This window comes from Nicotiana attenuata, unplaced genomic scaffold (genome assembly GCF_001879085.1).
Source record: "Nicotiana attenuata strain UT unplaced genomic scaffold, NIATTr2, whole genome shotgun sequence".
Classification (NCBI taxonomy): Eukaryota; Viridiplantae; Streptophyta; class Magnoliopsida; order Solanales; family Solanaceae; genus Nicotiana; species Nicotiana attenuata.
The window spans coordinates 21,700-46,113 of NW_017671182.1; the positions used below are offsets into that span (position 1 = coordinate 21,700).

At 36.7% G+C, this 24,414-nt stretch overlaps 3 protein-coding genes across 3 annotated transcripts; all 3 read left to right on the top strand.

Moving 5' to 3' along the window:
- The first annotated feature begins 4,129 nt into the window (after positions 1-4,129).
- Positions 4,130-4,846, top strand: LOC109206476 (zinc finger MYM-type protein 1-like). Its single transcript, XM_019369298.1, has one exon. It carries the CDS (start codon positions 4,130-4,132, stop codon positions 4,844-4,846), a length of 717 nt encoding a protein of 238 aa, XP_019224843.1.
- Positions 4,847-11,098: 6,252 nt separating this feature from the next.
- LOC109206480 (protein argonaute 1-like) lies at positions 11,099-18,885 on the top strand. Its single transcript, XM_019369300.1, has 22 exons — positions 11,099-11,263; positions 11,828-12,675; positions 12,787-12,995; positions 13,076-13,225; positions 13,350-13,483; positions 13,589-13,698; positions 13,881-13,987; positions 14,166-14,304; positions 14,384-14,500; positions 15,551-15,658; positions 15,824-15,895; positions 16,264-16,386; positions 16,468-16,633; positions 16,716-16,975; positions 17,057-17,199; positions 17,384-17,446; positions 17,535-17,598; positions 17,715-17,850; positions 17,932-18,005; positions 18,089-18,183; positions 18,274-18,305; positions 18,446-18,885. Exons 2-22 carry the CDS (start codon positions 11,836-11,838, stop codon positions 18,664-18,666), a joined length of 3,363 nt encoding a protein of 1,120 aa, XP_019224845.1. The 5' UTR covers positions 11,099-11,263; positions 11,828-11,835; the 3' UTR covers positions 18,667-18,885.
- An 828-nt stretch (positions 18,886-19,713) lies between these two features.
- LOC109206481 (sucrose synthase 7-like) lies at positions 19,714-24,133 on the top strand. The gene is made up of 15 exons (XM_019369302.1): positions 19,714-19,937; positions 20,049-20,181; positions 20,276-20,430; positions 20,513-20,705; positions 20,793-20,911; positions 21,013-21,229; positions 21,318-21,413; positions 21,516-21,689; positions 21,778-21,894; positions 21,980-22,146; positions 22,232-22,456; positions 22,557-23,123; positions 23,209-23,347; positions 23,437-23,564; positions 23,816-24,133. The coding sequence occupies exons 1-15, from the start codon at positions 19,861-19,863 to the stop codon at positions 23,970-23,972; spliced, it is 2,664 nt and encodes an 887-aa protein (XP_019224847.1). The 5' UTR covers positions 19,714-19,860; the 3' UTR covers positions 23,973-24,133.
- The last annotated feature ends 281 nt before the right edge of the window (positions 24,134-24,414 follow it).

Here is a 24,414-nt window from a genome sequence, read left to right on the forward strand (position 1 = left end):
CGAGGCTAGTGCCAGAATCCAGACAAACCTGTGCAGTTATATAATGCATCGCGGAAAAATAAACAAGTAATAAGCAGTTATAAGGGAAGGGGGTACATGCCTCGGGGGAAACAATTCAACTTATCAGAAACCGAATTAAATACAAAGGAACAGTACAATGTCCAAGACAATATGATACCACTACTGTTGCGGCGCGCAACCCGATCCGTACTTTAACTATAACTGTTGCGGCGTGCAACCCGATCCAATAAATATAACATATACCTGTTGCGGCGTGCAACCCGATCCAATCAAATTTATGTTGCGGCGTGCAACTAGATCCACTATAGAGTATGTTGCGGCGCGCAACCCGTTCCAAGTATGCATAACTTATCATAATCATAACCACAAACCTCAGTAGAGGATCAATCATAAAATACTCTATCCCGGCAAGGGAACTCAACAGTACAAGTATACTCATCCCGGCAAGGGAGAACCAACTATAACTAATCTCAATTCGAATTTAGCATTTCTATTATCACAATTTCTAACTCATAATTAATTTTCACAAAAATAAGCTAAACCTTGCTCAACAACACAAGTCTATTCACTGTTTCGACCATAGTATCATTCGAGAACGCAATAAATGTCAATTTAAGACTCACGATCATGCTCGACACCGGCGTATAGATACTCGTCACCATGCCTATACGTCGTACTCCACAAGAAACACATAACAAATATGACTCAACTCCTAATCCCTCAAGCTAAGGTTAAATCGAACACTTACCTCGATGCTTTGACTTCAACTCAAGTCTCAATTATAGCTTTACCCCTCGATTCCGCCACCAATTCACTCGTATCTAATCACAAATTACTTAATTACATTAATAAACACTAAATGAATCAATTTGAATGCATAAAAATGAATTTTCCAAAGTTTTTCCCAAAAATTCCAAAATCGCCCCCGGGCCCACGTGGTCAAAACCCGAGGTTCGAACCAAAACCCGGCTACCCATTCCCCCACGAACCCAAATATATGATTTGTTTTGAAATCGGACCTCAAATTGAGGTCCAAATCCCCAATTTTAGAAAAACCTAGGTTCTACACAAAACCCCCAATTTCTCCCATGAAAATCTTTGATTTCAAGTTGAAAACATGTTAGATGATGTAAATGATTGAAAGAAACGAGTAAAAATCAACTTACAAATGATTTGGAAGAAGGTTGGTTCTTGAAAAATCACCCAAAGGAGTTGTATTTTGAAAATGGGGTGAAAAATATCTTAAAATCGACTAAGTATGAAAAATGCAGGTTGCAGATGTGGGAAATACGAACTGGGGTTCGCAATTGCGAACCCCGACCTGTTATGGGAATTGCCAAGATTGGTCCGCATTTGCGAACACTGGACAACAATGAAGGCATCGCATTTGCGACAATGTTGTCGCATTTGCGAAATGCCTGCCTTCGCATTTGCGAGCCACTATGTCGCATTTGCGACTGGCTCAACATCGCATTTGCGAACCAGGTGATCGCATTTGCGACCCAACTACAGGATCTCCAATCTCGCATTTGCGATCATAGGCTCGCATTTGCGAGATCTTCTTCGCAAATGCGAAGATACCAGAACTGAAATGCCAGATTTTCACAAAGGTTCAAAATGCACTCACGGCCTATCCAAAATTCTCTCGAACCCTCGGGGCTCCAAACCAACCACACACACAACCTCAAAAACATCCTACGGACTTATCCGTGCGATCAAATCGCCAAAACAACATCATAAACATCGAATTAAGCCTCAAAATCCATGATTTCTTCCAAATTTCATAAAACATCAAACTTTCCATTTTAAGTCCGAAACACGTCAAACGACGTCAGTTTTCAACCAAACTTTACAGAAAGAGCTTAAACCATATATAAGACCTGTATCGGGCGCCGGAACCAAAATACGGGCCCGATACCCTTACGTTCTAATCAAATTTCATTTCTAATTTCCTTAATTATTTTCAAAAAACAATTTTACTCAAAAATTTATTTCTCGGGCTTGGGACCTCGGAATTCGATTTCCGGCATATGCCCAAGTTCCATATTTTCCTACGGACCTTCCGGGACAGTCAAATCACGGGTCCGGGTCCATTTATCCAAAATATTGACCGAAGTCAAATTTACTCATTTTTATATCAAAATTTAGCATATTTCACATAATTTCATATTTAGACTTTCCGGCTACGCGTCCGGACTGCGCACGCAAGTCGAGGCAACCCTAAATGATGTTTTAAGGCCTCGAAAGCACATAATGAATAAGAAAACAAGTGATGACCCTTTGGGTCGTCACAATTCCTCTCATCTTCTCTTAGGTAGGTACTAAGAACACAACTTTATATTTTAGTTTTTTTATATGTGTATCTCTATCTTATTATAATGGTAGCAACTGGGGATTTTTTTTTAAATTTAGTTTCTTTTATATAAGTGATTCACATAATTAAAAGGCAAGTGTAATTGTGTTAAGATATTGATCAACTCTTTAACCGTTTAAAAAATATTTTAATTTGGGTGAAATGATAATTAACTGATAATTAGGATTTCAAGTAAACTAACCTTTTTTTATAATTAATGAATCCAAATCCCACACAAACTGGGAAAGAATAATTGGACGAAGTATATTATCATCCAAGAAGAAGGCTACTATGCGAAGCATTTGTTCCAAGAAAAAGTAGGCAAAAATAACTCTGGATAAAGAGAAAGAATTTTTACGCTTTTTTATTTCTTGGTGTTTTCTTTTAGTTTGTATATTGCATTGTGTAAAATATCAGAGAGGAGGGTAAAATATTGTATTGTTGGTGCGGGAGGATGAATCCAAAATCAATTTGGATAGGAATATTTCACCTTCACACTTTTTCCTTTTTGCTCGGTAGGTGCAATTTTAATCGGAAAAGAATTTCAGTGTTAGGTGATTTACAATTATATTCTTAAATTAAATATGTATTTAAGGTTATAAAAGTCAATAAATATTTCGGGGATATTTTAGTCGTTCGACATTTAGCCTAAATTATTCGTGCTTTTTCTATGTGCGTGCTTTGCACGGTGATATTTAGTCAATTCTCTATCTATCTATATTAAGCATGAATACAATGTCGGTTTACAAAAATAACCTTATAATATTAAGCATAATAACTCATAAGGAAATGACACAATTGGGAATATTACATATTAGAATAAAGACTTGTAGTAGAATAAGGAATTAACTCACGCAAATAATATGCTGCAAAATTAATATTGAGTATAGAGAAATAATTTTAAAAGGCTTACGAACCAAATTGCTGCAATGAGTAGTGATACATCTCCTATCCTCTAGAAGCCTTAAAAAATCACGAATGATCTTTTCTATTCTTCCTTCCTTCATTCAATTGAATGTTTTCTTGACCTCCTACAATTTCAACTCTTAGTTACCAATTTTATAAATTAAATAAAAAATGAGCAAATTAAAATTTTAAGAATCTTTCGGGTCTTCGTGATCTCGAAGCTAATCAAAAGTTACAAGCATCCTTCATCCAAAAAAAAAAATTATTGGATCGCAATCTAAAAGCTAACATGCATCCTTCATGATTTTTCTCATTCTGTAAGTACTTTGGCAAATAGACGTGTTTCGTCATGCCCTTAATCTCTATAACCTTTTCTTTGTTTCTTTGCATATTATGTACTTAATTTTTGAAAACCTTATAGGTACCCAAGAAGAATAAAGAGCAGCAGATTAGGAAGATTACCTAATAAATTACCTTAACGCATGATTACAGGGTGATCATCAATTTCCTAAAACTACAATAGGAGGGAGAATGCGCCAATTTAAACCAAGTTGGTTTAAAAGTTCATTTTCAAGATGGTTGGAGTATAGTGTGAAAAAAGATGCCGCATATTGTCTATGTTGTTATTTGTTCAAAAATGAATTTGTTCATGGAAGTGCGGGTGAATGTTTTACAAAAAGTGGTTTTAGGGCTTGGAATAAGGCTCTTGAAAGGTTTCGTTTACATGTCGGTGAGATTCCTAGTGTCCATAATAAATGTTTCAACAAGATACTAGATTTGTCAAATAATCATCAATCAGTTCAAGTTGTTTTAGACAAGCATTCTAAGAAGGTAAAAAGTGAGTACCGAATGCGCTTGGAAGCCTCAATTGATGTTGCAAGACTTCTCTTGCATCATGGATTACCTTTCCGAGGTCATGACGAAAGTGAATCCTCAACAAATCAAGGCTTATTTCTAAGCTTTTTGCGGTGGCATGGGGACAAGCATCCGGATGTGGGAAAAGTAATATTAGAAAATGCTCCACAAAATGATACTTTAACTTGTCCTATGATTCAAAAGGATATTGTCAATGCTTGTGCAAAGGAAACAATGAAATCTATAATTGAAGACTTGAATGAATATTACTTTGGTATATTAGCCGATGAATCCAAAGATATCTCGCACAAAGAACAAATGGCTCTTGTTTTGCGGTATGTTAATAAGAATGGTGAAGTGGTAGAACGATTTGTTGGCCTTGTCCATGTTAGTGATACATCGGCATGCTCATTAAAGGAAGCAATATATTCTTTGCTTTCGGATCACTCACTAAGTACATCCAAAATATGTGGACAAAGTTATGATGGAGCTAGTAATATGAAGGGAGAGATAAGTGGTCTCAAGACTTTAATTATGAAAGATAGCTCATCGGCGTATTACATTCATTGCTTCGCTCATCAATTGCAATTAACACTTGTAGCTATTACTAAAAAGCATTTGGATGTTGAAGACTTTTTTGATCATGTTACTAATATGTTCAATGTTGTTGGAGGATCTTTCAAGCGCAGAGACTTGCTCCGTATTCCCTAACATTTGAAAACAAACAGGAGTCAACCTAATTTGTTGAACGAACTCATTTTCCCTATTCCCTAACATTTGTAAGTTTCTGTTTTTACTATCGCAAAAATGTAATACATTGTGCTTTTGGATTTTAACCATTCTGTCTTTAAATTATTACTTTGGGATATGCTATCAAAATATTTTTTTAAGGTGATGCACAAGAGGCATCAGATTTACATATGCCGAAACACACCCTATTGTAGAGGTTTCCCTAGCAGGAAACCTATTAGTACTTAACACGTCCATAGCATTACTATTTACAGAAGATAACCTAATACTACTATTACTAACTTCACTGACTGCCGATTTAACCAGCCTTGTACGGAATAGTCCTTGCTGGTCATGCTGGTAGGAAGATGTCACAAAAGGTGGTGGTTGTTTATACATTATACAGAAACCTTGTTCTTGCTGAGCTCCATACTTTGCTAGATTGTCCGCAACACAGTTCTGCTCTCGATACACACTTGAGATGGTTGGTCTATCAAGTTGTAGGAGGAGCCACCTGCAATCATTTAGGATATTTACTAACAAGTAGTACCATCTATTGGCTTCTTCATTTCCTTAGGGAAAAAAAATAGTGGGGTGCATACGCTATATAAAACTAATTAAGCTTCTAAAAATCAAAGAAATTATTTATAGACTTTGAGGATATCATATTTAACAAAATTGTATAAGACATTTTTTAATTCCACAGAAACTTACCAGTTTTGTTATGAAGTAATTTGCAGAAATCTAGTATAATTGAGTATATTTTAGTAAATGCACTTAACATTTAATGGCAAGAAAACTACCACTTCACTTCTTGATCTCAACAGTTTCACCTTGATTAACCACTATGACAAGGTTTCATCAGATCATGTAAAAAGTTGGAAAATAATACCCTCTTATTCTTATACTGCTTATTTAGCTCAACAGCTCCACTTTGTTTTGTTAACCAATAGGTCAAGGTTCATCAATATATTTTAATTGACACAATCTAAGTTGATAACCTCAATAAGTATCTAAGTACTTAATAATAATAAACAAATAAAAAGCTTTTTCCTCTGTTTTTCCTTCTGGCATCAAAAAGAGACGTGACTAAGTAACTACAACAACACTATTATCACTAAATTTGTAAAGAGATTATTCATCAGTCATATAAACACGGCTAAGCCAAAAACTTCTGAGTGGTAAAAGCGTTAGATTTTCTTTTGGAAAAATGACATTGTATAGCCGCTTTCAAAATAATTTTTACATATTTTTTGTATATATGTACATCCTATATGTTATATACAAAAATTATATAAATTTTATACGCTTTTTCGGCTACCGAATGTAAATAGTTTATGCTGCGGGCTAAAGGTGATAATACTCCCTTCTTTATTATGTGTAGTCCAATAAGGTTAAACCCATAACTTGAATATTTGATAATGAACAAATCCTCCGTTAATTTTGTTCTTTTATGGACGTACTAGATTAAGTCAAAATTCTATAAATTGATCATCTCCCTACCCAAGCATTACCATATTGTGTACACTATTCCATCATTGAAAGTGTGGTAACACAAGTTAGGGCAAGGGGAGAAAAATCAATTTTTTGTAAAAAGCATTATTTTTTTTCCCCCCTACTACAAAGCTTCTGAATCTTCTACAATAATGTCTTTTGGATTAGGTATGTTTTCTGTAATATCTTTCTATACAATTATTATAATAAAATTTTGGTATGCAGGATTTGATTTATGTTATGTCATGTATGTTTATGTATGCAAAAAATACATTGGACGATTGAAAAGTTACAATAAAATAACTACTATGAGCTAGGAGATATATTTTGCCATTTTTGAGGAGCTTTAATAAATTTTAGAATTATTGAATACAAAGTTCCACCACAAAAATCTTCATTCAATTATGTCACAATATATATTTACAGTAAGCGTTTTTACACTATCAATTTCACCCATACCCCATTCATGGATTGAGTGGCGGATCCACATATGTATTTGTGGGTGCTTAAGCACTCATTACCCTTCACCCTTGATAGATCATATGTAGTAAATTGGCATAGGTAATTATATATNTTGAAAATTATAGTGTGTAGATAGGTAATTATATATATATATATATATATATATATATATATATATATATATATATATATATATATATATATATATATATATAGATGAGCACCCACAACTAAACTCCTTTTTTTTCTTCTTTTAAATTTTTTATCGATCATCACCCATGACTTTAAAATCATGAATCCGCCACTACCTAAACCCCCTAAGTAAATAGAAAAATAAAATCAAAATTATTCAAAAACAAAGGAAAGGAGTGAGTAAAACTCTCTATTTTCAAGTGCATATGCCGGACTGTTTAAACATATTTTTTCTTCATATACAATCCTTTAATTCTATTTCGTGAATGCTTATAGTCATTCACAAAATAAATAAGAATTAGTGGACAATAGAATTCACGAGAAGAACGATAACGGCTAATAAGTAGTATATAATACTACAACAATTAATGTGAACTTCAGGTAGGTCATGTAAGTTAGCTCATTAATGGCTAATAAGTAGGCGAGTAATGTGTAAATGGCTTTTCGAGTCACAAAAATGTTATGACAAATGATATGAGCACATATTTCAGTAACCAGAGAAGTCTTGGAATTATAAATAGTACTACAATTGCTATAAAAACTCTTACACTTCCCTAGAACTTTTGGAACATATTAATGTATTATGTATACTACTTCATCTCTAGCCAAACATCTTTAGTCCATCCAAACGTGAAATATCTACATACCAAACATGGATGCTACAGTAACATAACAATCATGCCACCAAAGAAAGGACGACCAAGAATGGTCCTTCACTCACCACTTGCCTCACCCCTGTCACATCATACTTCCTAGCTAGTGTATTTTGTTTGTTTGGAAGAATTAACCCAAATAACCATTTATCCAATCGTTTAAACTAGAAATAACCGATGAAGGTATAATTTATATATTAATTATATATAATTGTATATAATCAATGTATAATCTATATATATGGTTAGAAAAAGTAAAGAATGAATATGACCGACTATTTATGTAAAGATCCCTATTTTATTTAATCACCATGATGATCGAGTTTCAACTAATTTCACTAGCTACCTCTCGTCAGCATATCGAAAAATTTTGTCCATCGTTGTTTAAACAAATGAGGTACTTCCTAGTGTATGAATTAGTACTTAAAAAATTTATCTACACGTGAATGAACGCATAATGTATAACTATACATACAATTTAATATTAAATTACCGTAATACAAGTGTAATCTCGCAAGTGAAGTTTTGGAAGAGTAATGTCTATACAAAACCTTACCCCCCTGTCTTGTAAAGGTAGAGAGACTGTTTCAAGTTGACCCTCGGCTCGAAGATACAATTTAACATATTATTATAATTAATTATAGAGTATAAGTATTTCTACCCTCAATTTATCACATTCACTTAACCATAATAAATAGGTTATATATAATTCAGTGTGCATAAGCATTTACCACCAAAAGCTAATTTGGTCCCTAGCTGCATTAAGAAACTTTTGGTAAAACATCAACCTCTAAGTTTTGCTAATTGAAAAATGGCCCCACTAAAACAATATAATAAACACCTTATCTGTATTGGTTAAGAATCTTATTGCTTTCAAAGACACCCACATCCAACTGACACTTCCAGTTCCAACAAAAGGATGTTAATAATTAATTATACTTAATCCTTTACGGCAAACATTACTCCACTAAAAATAAATTAGTCAGAATTACTTAGATTGAATACTGTTCTTATTTCGGCATTTTGCATAAATTTTGAGTAATTACTGAATTTGTCTATGTAGAATATTCGAAAGAACCAAAAGACACGTACTTTTGTCCTTATAAGCTGTTCATGAACCAAATAGTTTTTGATTTAAATAGCTTGGTGACCAAAATGATCCACACACTAATGTCATCTCTTTCCTAAAATGGTAGAGTGGTCACATGAAGATCACGTGATCATCTGTTTAAGCAAAAAACTTGAAAGAAGCCATTGATACCCTTTCTTTTTTGCCAAATTGGTTTGTCCAAAATTCCCAACTACAAATACGCGAATTGAATAGACACCAATTAGGATTATGTAATAACTTTTAGACATAAGGATTTCAATTTTCAATCCTTTGGTACTACGGTTCCAAATGGATTAATCCCAGGAAAGAAATAAGTACGATAGTGTTTTAATTTGAGTGATAGTTATTTATTCCCTTTTTTACAATTTGATTGTTCTAGTGCGCACTTGTTATTTCACATTAGTATAGGTATTGGGTAAATTTGCATCAAAACTTATACAAGTTAGAAGTAAATCACTTAGCATTAATTTTTGGGAAAATGACAGCATTGTATAGCTGCTCTCTAAATAATAGTAAAAAATAATGATACTATATTATTTTGCATATTTTTTGTATGTTATATATAAATATACGGATTTTATATATTATTACGGCTATCGAATATAAATAATTTTGGCCCCGAGCTAAAATTGATCTTTGCGAGAACGACTTTGGTTTAGTGGATAAGCTTTTTGTCAATGGTAGATGAGGGGCTAAGCCGATTGCTTTAGGTTATATTTCAGAACCAATTGTTTTCTTTAAAGAGTGAAAGTTCTTGCTAAGTGAAACTCTTTTAAAATAATTTTAACTAGATAATAGCTGTGTTTTCTTATAAGAGAACGACACGATTTTCTTTTCAAAACAAACATCACTTGGTTGCATGCTTGGATTAGATGTGGTTTTTGTTTATGTTATATTAGTATATTAGTATACAGTCAAACATTTTTATAATAGCCTTGTTTGTTCTGATATTTTTTGACTGTTATAGTAAAATACTGTTATAGAGAACATATTATAAGATAATATTAAAATCGGTTTCGAAAAAATTTTGTTATATATGGATGCTATTATAAAGAGGTCTGACTGTATAATCAGAATTCGAAAGTTAAGCGCGCTTAGAGCGAAGGTAGTACTAGGATAAGTGCCCCCTATGTAAACCTCGTGTCGTATTTTTTTCACTATGTAAGATTACACTAGATACGTTGTCGTATTGCTATTATATACTACTAAAAAATAAAAAAGTAAAATAAAAAGATAGCAAGTGGATGCAAAGTAACTCAATATTCTGAAGCTTTAACTAGTCTAAAAAGTAAAAGTATCAGTCCACTAAACCACTGATTACATCACTACTCCACTAAACCCCACTAATACAACTCCACGCACTCTAATAATCCCACAAATATAAAGAATATGAAATGAATAACAAGTCAAACAAAAAAATAATTACAACAAATATTTCTACTAATAATTTTGTTCTGGTTTTATTTGTAACGAGTGCTTGGATTTAGTTTTGGAAAAACTGGTTTTAGACTTTGTATTATCTAACTGCCTTTTGTTTGTTTGTTGAAAAATATTGCTAAAACTCTAAAAACGATTTTGACTTTCACATTGATTAAATTAACAGATTGTCTACAACATACCTACTCTTATAATATTACACATATTTACAATAGATTCTTGAATAAAAATCAATTAGAAAAAAAATTCAATTTTTCTTGAGGCAAAATTGCAACACTCTAAAATATAGAAGTGATAAATGTGGAGATAAAAGCAATCCATTATTGAAAAGACAAGTCCGCAGAATTTAAGTTTTTTTGTTCAAATGGTGTAAGTATATAAACAATTAAATTATTTATAAAGTAATAAGTTAATGTAACTTACTAGTAAGACTTATACTTCAATATTATTAATGTAGTCTCACATACAATATATGTGATTCTGATTCCATTACCTTTTTTTTCTCTTTTCTTTCATTACCACTAAAATTGAAGGTAAATCTCTTATTATAAGCATTTTTTGGTAACTTAATAAAAATAATATAACTAACTTGATATGATTGATCAAACTACACCTACTATTATTTATATCTAACAAAAATTAGTAGGAGTAAATAGTTCACAGAAAAAAGAAAAAAAAAAACTATGCTGCGTAAACTTTACCACGTCATCAGCCAGCTCATTCGAACCCAGTCAACGTCCATGATATGTCCACATCAGCATCCGATTGGACTCGCGTCCAAACAAAAAGGACACACATAAACGGAACCATGTAGGGGCTAAGTTGTCATTTTAGTTGACCTACCCTCGCTTTATAAGACACCGGGTCTCCTTAATCCCCTTCCATTTCATCGATTTTCTCTCTCTACAAATCACAGTCCCCTCCCTCACTTTCTCACTCTCTCTCTCTCTCTCTCCCTCTCTCCCCAGTCCTTTAGTGCCGTTTTTTCCCCTCTGCTCCCATCTTTTGGAGTGTGTGGTAATCGGCTTTTACAGCGGCGGCGGTTTTGAGGTAACGATCGGATTAGCGTTTTTAGTTTTTTTTGCCGTTTTTGTTGTTAGGTTTCGTTTCTTTGTACTTGTGTTAATTTAGCTTGTGATGTTTTTAGATAGATCTGTTTGCTTTGTGTTTTTGGCTTTCGTTTTTCGTCGATCTGTTGTTTCACTTGTGAGTTTTACTCTGATTCTTCCTTTGGCGTGTTTTCGTTGAATTCGCTTGATGATCAGATCTTTTAGGTTATCACTTTTTTCCACTAGCGTATGCTGTTTTCCTTTCACAAATGTATTTTAAGCCAGTGCTAAGTTGTACTTTAGTTAGCTAGGGTTTTTGTTGTTTTGCTTTCCTGTCCTCTTTGGCGTTTTGTTTTTAGTTTTGGAAATAAGTGTTGCCTATGTCTACAATATAAGTTGCTTGTTCTGTCTATGTATAGTACAGTGGATACTTTTTTATGGGTTTTGGTTTGCGATTTTTCGGTTCTGAGGTCATACCAGTCTCTAAACATTTGAAGAGAGTGCGGCTGATCTCTGTGTGAACGTGACTGAATTTTTTCAATCATTGTTGTTTGGTTTTTTCTAGTTGACACGATGGTGCGGAAGAGGAGAACTGAGTTACCTGGTTCTGGTGAGAGCTCTGGGTCTCAAGAAACTGGAGGACAGGGTCGTGCCCAGCATCCACAGCAGCTGCAGCAACAACAAGGCGGCTACCAAGGTGCTCAAGAAACTGGAGCACAGGGTCGCGGCCAGCGTCCACAGCAGCAACAGCAACAAGTCGGTTACCAAGGTGCTCAAGAAACTGGAGCACAGGGTCGCGGCCAGCGTCCACAGCAGCAACAAGGCGGCTACCAAGGTGGAGGAAGAGGCTGGAGGCCGCAGCAGGGAGGATATGGTGGCCGTGGTGCTGGTGGACCTCCACGTGGTGGAATGGCCCCTCAACAGTCATATGGCGGAATGGCCCCTCAACAGTCATATGGTGGACAACCTGAATACTATCAGCAGGGCAGGGGGACTCAGCAGCATCAACGAGGCGGAGGACCACCCCAGCAACATGGCATAGGTGGCCGTGGGGCACCTTCTGGTGGGCCTTCTAGGCCACCAGCACCCGAGCTGCACCAAGCTACCTCCCAGACTCCATATCAAGCTGCAATGACTACTCAGCCTATACCTTATGTAAGACCAACTGAAACATCCTCGGAAGCTGGTTCCTCATCTCAGCCACCTGAGCAGGCAGCTCTACAAGTGACACAACAGTTCCAGCAACTTGCTTTGCAGCAAGAAGCGGCTCCAACGCAAGCAGTTCCACCTGCATCAAGCAAATCACTAAGGTTTCCCCTGCGTCCAGGGAAGGGGAGCAATGGTATGAGATGCATAGTCAAAGCCAATCACTTCTTCGCAGAGCTGCCTGACAAAGACTTGCACCAGTATGATGTGAGTGCTCAAACTTTCTAGTAATTTTTTTTGTTCTTATTATTTTGGTTTCTTATATTCTTCCTTATCGTTTATCATATCTATTGTTAATCATTACTTTATGAATATCAGGTCACAATTTCTCCAGAGGTGTCGTCACGTGGCGTCAACCGTGCTGTCATGGCGCAGCTGGTGAAGCTGTACAAAGAATCTCATCTTGGGAAGAGACTTCCAGCTTATGATGGACGGAAAAGTCTATACACTGCAGGACCCCTTCCATTTGTTCAAAAAGACTTCAAAATAACTCTTATTGATGATGAGGATGGGCCTGGTGGCGCTAGGTATATATACCTGAAGTTTCAAATAGTTGTTGGTTCAGTTTCTAGCAATTCTAAATTTCTTTTTGTTATTATTGAAACAGAAGGGAAAGGGAATTTAAAGTCGTGATCAAATTGGCTGCCCGTGCTGATCTTCATCACTTGGGAATGTTTTTAGAAGGGAAGCAGGCTGATGCACCTCAAGAGGCGCTTCAAGTTCTGGATATTGTTCTGCGTGAGTTGCCAACATCTAGGTATGGTTTTTGGATGCAATGCACGTCACTGTAGTTTCTTTACATTGTGATGATTGTACACAAAGAAAATTGATTATTTATGATTATCATTTTGTATATTTTCTTAATTTGTGAGTGATGGCAGGTTTTGTCCTGTGGGCCGTTCTTTCTATTCCCCTGATTTAGGGCGAAGGCAACCATTGGGTGAAGGTTTAGAGAGTTGGCGTGGGTTCTATCAAAGCATTCGCCCGACACAAATGGGCTTATCACTGAACATCGGTATGCATAGTATTGACATTTTGGAACTGTTGTTTTGCTTTTACTTAAATTCCCACAGTAATTCAGAAAATTTTATGATGTTCAATTTTATGTATCATCGTACAGATATGTCTTCCACTGCATTCATTGAGCCACTGCCAGTCATTGATTTTGTGACACAGCTTCTGAACCGAGACGTGTCATCTAGACCACTGTCTGATGCTGACCGTGTAAAGGTGTTCTGAATTTCTAAGAATCTTATTCTCAAGTTCTATCCATTGTTTAGTTAGATGTTTGTCCTCTATCTAGTTAGCTTATAGCAGATTGTACTTCCTGGATATGTTGTCTTGCTTTGACAACTTTCTTCTTTATGAATGTTGTTTCTCTTACCCTGTAATTGGTGGTTTTTGGGCTGCAGATCAAAAAAGCTCTGAGAGGTGTGAAGGTGGAGGTTACTCATCGTGGAAATATGCGGAGGAAGTACCGCATTTCGGGTTTAACATCTCAAGCAACAAGAGAGTTGACGTATGTAGGCTTATTTAGTTATAAGAGAACTTTTATATAAGGTCATATCATGTGTAGCTGCAAATAGCGGTGTTCCTACATGCTCGCTCTCCGTATCCTGCCATATCTTCCTGGATTCTTTCTTGGTGCTGATCCTTGATCTTTCTCTTTGTTTCCCCCTTGTTTTTTTGGTTGGTAGCTTCCCTGTTGATGAAAATGGTACAGTGAAATCTGTAATTGAATATTTTCGAGAAACATATGGGTTTGTAATTCAGCATACCCAGTGGCCTTGCCTACAAGTTGGAAATCAGCAGAGACCTAATTACTTGCCAATGGAAGTTAGTGCCTCTTTCACACTGAACTATTCTTGGCTGATTATCTTATCAATTTTCTATGCTTACATATATCATGGTCCAGGTCTGCAAGATTGTGGAGGGACAAAGGTACTCAAAGCGCTTGAATGAGAGACAGATCACTGCACTTCTGAAAGTGACCTGCCAGCGTCCCCAAGAGAGGGAGCGCGATATTCTTGAGGTTTGGAGCTCTGCCTTCTTATTTATTTACGTGCTTTATTTGGAATACGTTGCGATTGAGGCAATGTTGGCTAATTGGGCTGTTGATATACTTATTAATGTAGAAGTGAAGTGACATATGAGCGTTAAATTAATTGTTACTGGTGCTGTTACTTTGATTCTAAGTTGCTGCACTTCATATCAGTTACTCCCTCCGTTCCAATTTAGGTGAACCTGTTTGACTTGGCATTGAGATTAAGAAAGAATGAATACTTTTAGAATTTGTGATCCTAAACAAATTAAAAAGGGCCCAGAGTATTTGTGTTGTTATAAAATCTCCTCATTAAGGGTACAATTGTAAGTTTAAGCTAAATTGTTTCCAAATGAACGGACCAAAAAGGAAATAGGTTCACATAAGCTGGAACGGAGGGAGCAGTATTTTCTGTTCAGGGATAAATTATGTTCATATAGATTCATCTATTATTAGGAGCTACAACGCGATGTGTTGGTCACACAGTTTCACTTGATAAGGTTGTGGTGGAAAATGAATGTGAATAAGAGAGATAGATAGATAGAGCAATCTTATTTATATTTGTGATTTGTAATTGAATGGCTATGGTTATCTAGTTTGGGAATTTAATTTGCTGGAACTTGATGATTCACAAATTTGCATCACTTGTACACGTCATTAATGTAAATAACATCTTTTGTTTTCTTCTTTTATGGTGAGAGAAAGTCTGTCCTGCTTTGCCATAGGCTGTGTTGGTGAATGATTGCCAGTTTTAGTCCCGTGTCATGATCCATATTCCATCTTAACACATTTTGAAAATAATGTGAGATCTTCAAAGGCTAAGCATTTGCCACGGTCACCGACAGAGGATAGTCCTTTTTGTCTAGATTTCTTTCAAGGCTATGGTAGTCATTTTTTGCATGTTGAGACTTGGAAAAGATATCATGGTTGCTGTGATATACTTCACAATATTTATTAGCAAAAGTTACAATCAGATGACTGTTTTTGATTTGATAATTTGCTTATAAATTCACTTCCATTTTATTTCCGTTTCTATGTCAGACCGTACATCATAACGCCTATGCTAATGACCCATATGCCAAGGAGTTTGGTATTAAGATTAGTGACAAGTTGGCACAAGTTGAGGCTCGTATTTTGCCTCCACCTCGGGTAAGTTAAGGCTCCTCACGTCTTTATCAAAAATTAATTCCTCTCATGGTTGAGGGGGTATGGTCTTTGCTACCTCTGAGTATACCATTCTTGCTTAAGTTTGATTTGTGCAGTGAAAGAGTTTATTTTAGTTAGGATTTCAGTAATGAGTATGTATTTCTGCAGCTTAAATATCATGATAATGGTCGAGAAAAGGACTGCCTGCCACAAGTTGGCCAATGGAATATGATGAACAAGGTACCTAGTACTGTTGACACTCTTTAAATTTCATCTCATCTGTTTGTTTTTGTTTTATGTTCAGTTAATTCGTACTATCTGGTGTGTACTGGTAGAAGGCCCGTGTTGCATTTTTCCTTTCATTATTTTGATTCAATGAAAACATTGGAGGTGCACTATTAGTACACACCATCCTGGCTTTTTTGTGAGACTGCTGTGTGGCTGTGTACTGGTAGAAGGCCCGCGTTGCATTGTCCCTTCATTATTTTGATTCAATGAAAACACTGGAGTGCACTATTACACACCATCCTGGCTTTTTGGTGAGACTGCTTTGTGGCTGTTGCTCTTTGCTCAGCTAAGACTAATACTGTATATCTTACTATTGACAGAAAATGGTAAATGGAGGGACGGTGAACAATTGGATCTGCATAAACTTTTCTCGCAATGTGCAAGACAGTGTTGCTCATGGGTTTTGCTCTGAGCTTGCACAAATGTGCCAGATATCTGGCATGGTAAATAAGTAGTTTGCCGTTTTCTTCTCGTCATTTTTGGTCTTTCAACCCAATATTGACATTACTATCTTGTCTTTTTAGAATTTCAATCCAAATCCTGTTCTGCCACCTTCGAGTGCACGCCCTGATCAGGTCGAAAGAGTCTTGAAAACTCGATTTCATGATGCTATGACTAAGTTGCAGCCGCATGGGAGAGAGCTTGATTTGCTAGTTGTCATCTTGCCAGACAATAATGGATCTCTTTATGGTATAAATGAAAATAAAACCTCTCGTCTTCTTTAGCAGAAGTTTGCAAGGTGAGGGGGCTAATTTTTTTTTTTCTTGACCAGGTGATCTGAAGCGTATATGTGAGACTGAACTAGGAGTTGTCTCACAGTGCTGTTTGACAAAACATGTATTTAAGATGAGCAAACAGTATCTAGCCAATGTAGCGCTGAAAATCAATGTGAAGGTGGGAGGGAGAAACACTGTGCTTGTTGATGCAATATCGAGGCGAATTCCTCTTGTCAGCGACCGGCCTACCATCATTTTTGGTGCAGATGTCACCCACCCTCACCCCGGGGAGGACTCTAGCCCATCCATTGCCGCGGTACACTTTGTTATTCAGTTCGTGGACCACATCTTTATCTTTCAGGTTCTGAATGTGTAAAATAATTTTGTCTTTGCACAGGTGGTTGCTTCTCAAGATTGGCCTGAGATTACAAAGTATGCTGGTCTAGTGTCTGCTCAGGCCCATAGGCAAGAGCTTATTCAGGATCTGTACACGACTAGGCAAGATCCTGTTAAGGGGACAGTTGCTGGTGGAATGATTAAGTACGATAACTTTATTGCTTCCTCTTTTTCTAGTACTTCTGTACTTTCTTGGGTTTTTAGCAGTTGGTGTTTCTCTGGATTCTGATAGAGGAAGCTTTTAGCAGCTGGTCTCTTCCTTTGGATTCTGATGGAGGATTGAACTTTTCTTATTATGATATTCTAACTTTTCCTATTTATGATTCAGGGACTTACTTATATCCTTCCGACGAGCTACTGGACAAAAGCCCCAGAGAATCATTTTCTACAGGTATGGTGAAATAATGCTGTTACAAGTGCAATATGCAATTTTTCTGTTCTTGTTCTTCCTTTGGCTTAAATGAAATACTCTTTTTCAGGGATGGTGTCAGTGAAGGACAATTTTATCAAGTGCTTCTTTTCGAACTTGATGCGATCCGCAAAGTATGTTCCTTTCTTTTTTTGTTATTTATTCTTAATTATAGATTATGTGTAATCTGCTCATTTCCTTTTCCTACTTTTATTTATTAGAAGTAGTGCACTGACTTGAGTTAATTCAGGCATGTGCGTCTTTGGAGCCAAATTATCAGCCCCCAGTTACATTTGTTGTGGTTCAGAAACGACATCACACAAGGCTTTTTGCCAATAACCACCGTGACAGAAATGCAGTCGACAGGAGCGGGAACATTATACCCGGTAAGTGTTGATCTAAATTCTTGTACTTTGAACATCTTACAGGTGATGCTAAAATCTTATTTTCAAAACATAACTGTACAGGTACTGTTGTAGATTCAAAGATATGCCACCCGACAGAGTTTGATTTCTATCTTTGTAGCCATGCTGGCATACAGGTGAAAGATTGCTATAATGTAAACCATAATGGTGGTCAAGGTGAATCCGAATTGTAATGTTAATGAATGTTGTGATACTGTAGGGTACGAGCCGTCCAGCTCACTACCATGTTCTATGGGACGAGAACAAATTCACAGCCGATGCGCTGCAGTCGTTGACCAACAACCTCTGCTATACGTAAGTGCACTTTTGAATTTATCAGGATTGTTCTGGAAATTTCCTTCTGCACTTGGTCATTCTGATGGTCTTTAATCTTCCTCTTTTTAGATATGCAAGGTGCACACGTTCCGTCTCCATCGGTATGCCCCTACACTTGTTTATGGCTTTGTTTGTTGTTTAGTCGGTTCTTTTGTAGTCTGTCCTCCCTTCTTTTTACTTATTTTAGCAATAGCTCGTTTATCATAATATGATTTTGAACAGAAATTTTTTGCTGTTGCAGTTCCCCCTGCATATTATGCACATTTGGCAGCTTTCCGTGCTCGGTTTTATATGGAGCCTGAGACATCTGACGGTGGTTCAGTAACAAGTGGGGCTGCTGGTGGCAGAGGGGGTGGTGCAGGAGCTGCTGGAAGGAACACCCGAGCCCCAGGTGCTGGTGCTGCTGTTAGACCTCTTCCTGCGCTCAAGGATAATGTGAAGAGGGTTATGTTCTACTGCTAGTCTTAACAAACAAGCTATAGTTTGGACTTTAGCTGACAATGCATCCTTTGGAGCCATCGACTCTGTTAATTGTGGCTTTATCATGCCTGTTTGGTTTTTGCGTTTTCCTATAAATCATAGTTGTAACTGCTTGGCTTCTCCTAATATTTGTTACTATTAATGCCGGAAAACTAGTGTTTGTGATGACTTGGTTTTAAGCAGCGCTCTCCTTTCTAGATTCCTCGTGATATTTATTTTTGCACTCAATTTTTAACATGGTGCTAACACCATGGTATAGATAGGTCGAAACCATCAGTGCTTGTTTAGTGGATTGTTCTTGGATCTTGCAATCATGTATCAAAACACTTGGCTGTTTCAAATTCCTATTAGTCAATACTATATCATTAAGATGTTTCCAGTAGAAGTGCAGTGAGGACATTACAGACGTGCCATGTCCTCTCTGATTTGTGCGACTGTTATACCAATGCATGCTTCCAACTTCCGATCCAGTATTGTTATAAACTAAAGAAAATAAGTATGTTCACCACTGGCGGAAAATCAAATGGATGATGTTTTTCGCTATTCTAGAGGGCTTATAGGAATCTATTCTTTCCATTATAACTCTGATGGTTGTGTCTAATCTCTGAAGGTGGAGAATGAGATGAACCTAACTGTTACTGCAACACAATAACGAACGGCCATCTCTGATTAACGATTTAATTATAAAATTTAAATATCAGCACTGTTTCCTTTAGTAGGACTTCATTTATAGCATACACAATTCACTGCGTGAAAGTAAAGGGAAGGGTAGATGAAATTTTGTAGGTAAACTAAGGAAGAAAAGAATAAATCTCAGCAAAGACAAGTCGTACAAAAAGAAAATATTGGAAGCACTCAAACGTCTGGAGGGAATAGCAAAGACAAAACCAAGATTTGATGGTAAACAAAAAGGGAATTCTTTACTTTGTCTCCACCTTTCTTCTTCTTCCTTGTTGCCACCTTAGCACATACTAGACACCATGGAATGTCTTTATCTTTGCTTCTACACTCCCTCATTGGCTGCCATCGAATTCCCTTTCCACGTGCTTACTTTCTCCTTTCATTCAACCATTTCTTATATAAAGCATTGCACCATCATTTGTCACCAAGCACCAAGGGTCCTCACTGCAAGTTTCAACCTATTTTTTTCTTTGCACTCGTAAATACAAATTTACAATGGCCTCAACAGTTGCTGATAGCATGCCTGATGCTTTGAAACAAAGCCGGTATCATATGAAGAGATGCTTCGCTAGGTGAACACCCTTCTTGTTCTTTTTGTTTTTTCCCTCTACCATTTATGTCAAATTTCCATGCATAATGCTAACTGCTTTTTTTCTTTTTGACTTCAAAATTGGATGTGAAAGGTTCATTGCAATGGGAAGGAGGCTGATGAAGTTGAAACATTTAACAGAAGAAATAGAAGAAACTATTGAAGACAAGGCAGAAAGAACCAAGATTTTGGAGGGTTCACTTGGAAAAATTATGAGTTCCACACAGGTCAGCACCATTTAACCAACTTAGTTGAATAGGAAGAAGAAAAAAGAGCAAAAGAGTTATTGCAAGGCGTAACGATGTTCTTATAAATTTTCAGGAGGCAGCTGTTGTTCCACCTTATGTTGCTTTTGCAGTAAGGTACAATCCTGGCTTCTGGGATTATGTCAAAGTTAACGCTGAAACTCTCTCTGTGGAAGCTATTTCAGCCAGGGAATATCTCAAATTCAAAGAGATGATCTTTGACGAAGACTGGTAAGTGGAAAATTGTATCATTTTAAAGAGAAACAATTTTGTAACATACAAGATTAGTTTTGATGGTTGAATGTGCAAGCAGGGCAAAGGATGATAATGCACTGGAAGTAGATTTTGGTGCTTTTGACTACTCTAATCCTCGTTTAGCCCTTTCCTCTTCTGTTGGAAATGGGCTCAACTTTATCTCAAAAGTTTTGTCTTCAAAATTTGGTGGAAAGCCAGAGGATGCCCAGCCTTTGCTTGATTACTTGCTAGCTCTTAATCATCAAGGAGAGGTATGAAAATGGACTACCTTTGTTTCTTAAGGAATGATACAATGATGTGCATAATAAAGATCCTTTTTAAACATTGAAACTTCGTAGAATCTAATGATCAATGAGAATCTGAATGGTGTCTCTAAGCTTCAAGCAGCATTGATAGTAGCTGAAGTTTTTGTATCTTCCTTTCCCAAAGACACACCTTATAAAGACTTTGAGCATAAGTAAGCTTCTCAAACGTTTCCGTTATCATATGCAATGTACCAAGAATATGTTGCCTTTTGGAATGTTGTTTATGTTTATGACTTGATTATGAAAACTCTAGGCTCAAAGAATGGGGCTTTGAGAAAGGGTGGGGCCACAATGCAGGAAGAGTAAGAGAGACAATGAGACTGCTTTCGGAGATAATCCAAGCGCCAGATCCCATAAATATGGAGTCCTTTTTCAGCAAGCTTCCGACTACATTCAACATTGTTATCTTCTCCATTCATGGTTACTTTGGCCAAGCAGATGTCCTTGGTTTGCCCGATACTGGAGGCCAGGTCTACATACACAGCGATTTATCTCCTTTTGCCTCATATTGCTTATTAGCGACACTTGCATCATTGAAATCAAACTTGTACTTCACAGGTTGTTTATATTCTGGATCAAGTAAGGGCTTTAGAGGAAGAAATGTTACAAAGAATCAAGCAGCAAGGGTTAAACGTGAAGCCCAAGATTCTTGTGGTGAGTTATGCAAAAATATGCTTAGCCAAGGTTTTGAAATTGTTCAGAGAGGGGATTAAGATGATCGAGATATTTGTTTCCTGCTTCCACTGATGTGTGCAGGTCACCCGTCTCATACCAGATGCTCGAGGGACTACATGCAATCAGGAGATGGAACCTATACTTAACTCGTCCCATTCTCACATCCTGAGAATTCCATTCAGGACCGAGAAAGGAGTTCTTCGCCAATGGGTTTCTCGGTTTGATATCTATCCTTACTTGGAGAACTATGCCAAGGCAAGTCTCCTACCAAAATTACCACGTATTCATACACTTTATTCAGTTTTTTGAGCTAATCATTCTCATTTGTCACGTATGTCGTCAGGATGCTTCTGCTAAGATACTTGAGCTCATGGAAGGTAAACCAGACCTCATAATTGGGAACTACACTGATGGAAATTTAGTGGCATCTTTATTGGCAAACAAACTTGGAGTTTCTCAGGTTCCGCAGCTGATCATATGATCATATTTTCTACATTTTTTTCTTGATAATTAAAGGGAAATCTTATGAGATGATAACATTTTAGGGAACCATTGCTCATGCATTAGAGAAAACTAAGTATGAAGATTCTGATGTGAAGTGGAAGCAGTTTGATTCCAAGTACCACTTTTCTTGCCAATTCACTGCCGATTTATTGGCGATGAATGCTGCTGATTTTATCATTACCAGCACATATCAAGAAATCGCTGGAAGGTTAGCACTGACTCTCTCAGTATATTTGGCAACTAAATGAATTTACTGCAGTGGCCAACACTAAAAGCTATCATTCGTCCTTCAGCGAAACTAGGCCTGGACAATATGAAAGTCACACAGCTTTTACCATGCCGGGGCTTTATAGAGCTGTTTCAGGCATCAATGTATTTGATCCAAAGTTCAACATTGCTGCTCCTGGGGCTGAACAGTCTACCTATTTCCCTTTCACTGAGAAACAGAAACGATTCAGCACATTTCGTCCTGCTATTAACGAATTACTTTACAGTAATGAGGAAAACAATGAGCACATGTAAGTCTAATTGCCCATTTTCCTAATCTAACCATTGCTTAAATCGTTCTTTTTTTACCGGATGTGTGGTACTTATCAGTGACATTTTTTTCTGGATCAGTGGATTTCTTGCAGACCGGAAAAAACCAATTATATTTTCAATGGCGAGATTTGATACAGTGAAGAACCTGTCAGGCTTGACTGAGTGGTATGGGAAGAATAAGAAGTTGCGGAACTTGGTAAACCTTGTTATTGTTGGGGGATTCTTCGATCCATCAAAATCAAAAGACCGGGAGGAAGCAGCTGAAATCAAAAAGATGCATGAATTGTTTGAGAAATACAATCTCAAGGGACAAATGAGATGGATAGCAGCTCAGACTGATAAATATCGAAACAGTGAGCTATATCGAACTATTGCTGACACTAAAGGAGCTTTCGTCCAACCGGCTTTATATGAAGCTTTTGGACTAACTGTTATTGAAGCAATGAACTGTGGATTGCCTACATTTGCTACTAATCAAGGTGGACCTGCAGAAATCATTGTTGATGGGGTTTCAGGCTTCCATATTGATCCTTACAATGGGGACGAATCGAGCAAGAAAATAGCTGATTTCTTTGAGAAGTGTAAGGTTGATTCTAAATATTGGAACAGGATATCTGAGGGAGGTCTCAAGCGCATTGAAGAATGGTAACAAACTAGTTCCAAGTTTAAAAAATGGAAAAAATGCTTATCATGTTATATTTTCGTGGTTTTAAGTCCTGCTTCGATGCAGTTATACGTGGAAGATTTACGCAAACAAAGTGTTGAATATGGGATCAATCTATGGATTTTGGAGACAATTCAATGTGGGACAAAAGCAGGCTAAGCAAAGATACTTTGAGATGTTTTACAATCCTCTCTTCAGGAAATTGGTAGGTTATATATGTTGATTACAATTTACTAAGATCCTCAAAATGAACAAGAAATATACATTGACTATGCTACTCTTATAATTTCACAGGCCAAAAACGTCCCGATCCCACATGAAGAGCCATTGCCATTTGCAACATCAGACACTACTCAATCCCAAGAACCAAAACTACCACTACCAGTTCCAGCAGCAGTAGCAAAAGTTCTGCCATTACCAAGGCATGCTTTTAACTTAATTACTTCTCTACCTAGAGTAACCGGTGAAGTGGCTGCCATGTGACCAGGAGGTCACGTGTTCGAGCCGTGTAGGCTGCGTACGATAGACCCTTGTAGTCCGGTCCATCCTCGGATCCCGCGCGTAGCGGGAGCTTAGTGCACTGGCTGCCCTTTTTTACTTCTCTACCTAGAGTGTATATATATCAATACAATGGAGTTATTTTCTGATTATCTTGATTCTTGGTTTAAAACAGGATTGCACCTCAGGAAAAAGAAGAAAAAGAAGACGACAAGAAGCTTGAGACCTCAAGAACAGAGATGGCGCAACATGCTTGCCATTGGCTTTGTCTTTGTGTTTCTGCTTCTGTTATAGTTTATGCTTTGGTAAAATTGTACCGTTTAGTTGAATGATTCAGAACCTTAACACGTTAGGAAAGAACACTGAAATAAAAGGAAAATCATCACAGGGACAAAATGCTAGCATGTGTCTCATTCAATTGAAATGTTAATAATATTCTTGTAGTGATGACCAATTGCATAATAAAATTGCCAGGCATTTTAATTCGGTTGAATTGCATTTTATGACAGGTTACCACCTGATGGTTAAGTAGCTTATTAGTTTAGGATTTTACTTAATTAATACTAATAGCGTAAATATTTACAATCAATATATATATTTTAATCTGTCGTAGCAGGTAACATGCCTTATTTTCAGGTTACTAACCCTATCTTTTGCGTACAGTTACGTGTAGTTATCTTTTATATGACGTGATAGTAGGAGACTCTTTTAATAATCAATTTGAATGTATAAAAGTTATAACTTGTTAGTTTAACCGCGGAAGGAATTGACCAA

What these genes read in the sequence shown, in the direction of transcription:
- LOC109206476 (XM_019369298.1), top strand. Translation starts at nt 4,130, where the DNA reads ATGCGCTTGGAAGCCTCAATTGATGTTGCAAGACTTCTCTTGCATCAT.
- LOC109206480 (XM_019369300.1), top strand. Translation starts at nt 11,836, where the DNA reads ATGGTGCGGAAGAGGAGAACTGAGTTACCTGGTTCTGGTGAGAGCTCT. An exon ending in GTATTTTGCCTCCACCTCGG is followed by an intron (nt 15,659 to 15,823) that starts GTAAGTTAAGGC and finishes GTATTTCTGCAG; the next exon opens with CTTAAATATCATGATAATGG. An exon ending in CAATAATGGATCTCTTTATG is followed by an intron (nt 16,634 to 16,715) that starts GTATAAATGAAA and finishes TTTCTTGACCAG; the next exon opens with GTGATCTGAAGCGTATATGT.
- LOC109206481 (XM_019369302.1), top strand. Translation starts at nt 19,861, where the DNA reads ATGGCCTCAACAGTTGCTGATAGCATGCCTGATGCTTTGAAACAAAGC. An exon ending in ATGAAGAGATGCTTCGCTAG is followed by an intron (nt 19,938 to 20,048) that starts GTGAACACCCTT and finishes TGGATGTGAAAG; the next exon opens with GTTCATTGCAATGGGAAGGA. An exon ending in AAAGTTCTGCCATTACCAAG is followed by an intron (nt 23,565 to 23,815) that starts GCATGCTTTTAA and finishes GGTTTAAAACAG; the next exon opens with GATTGCACCTCAGGAAAAAG.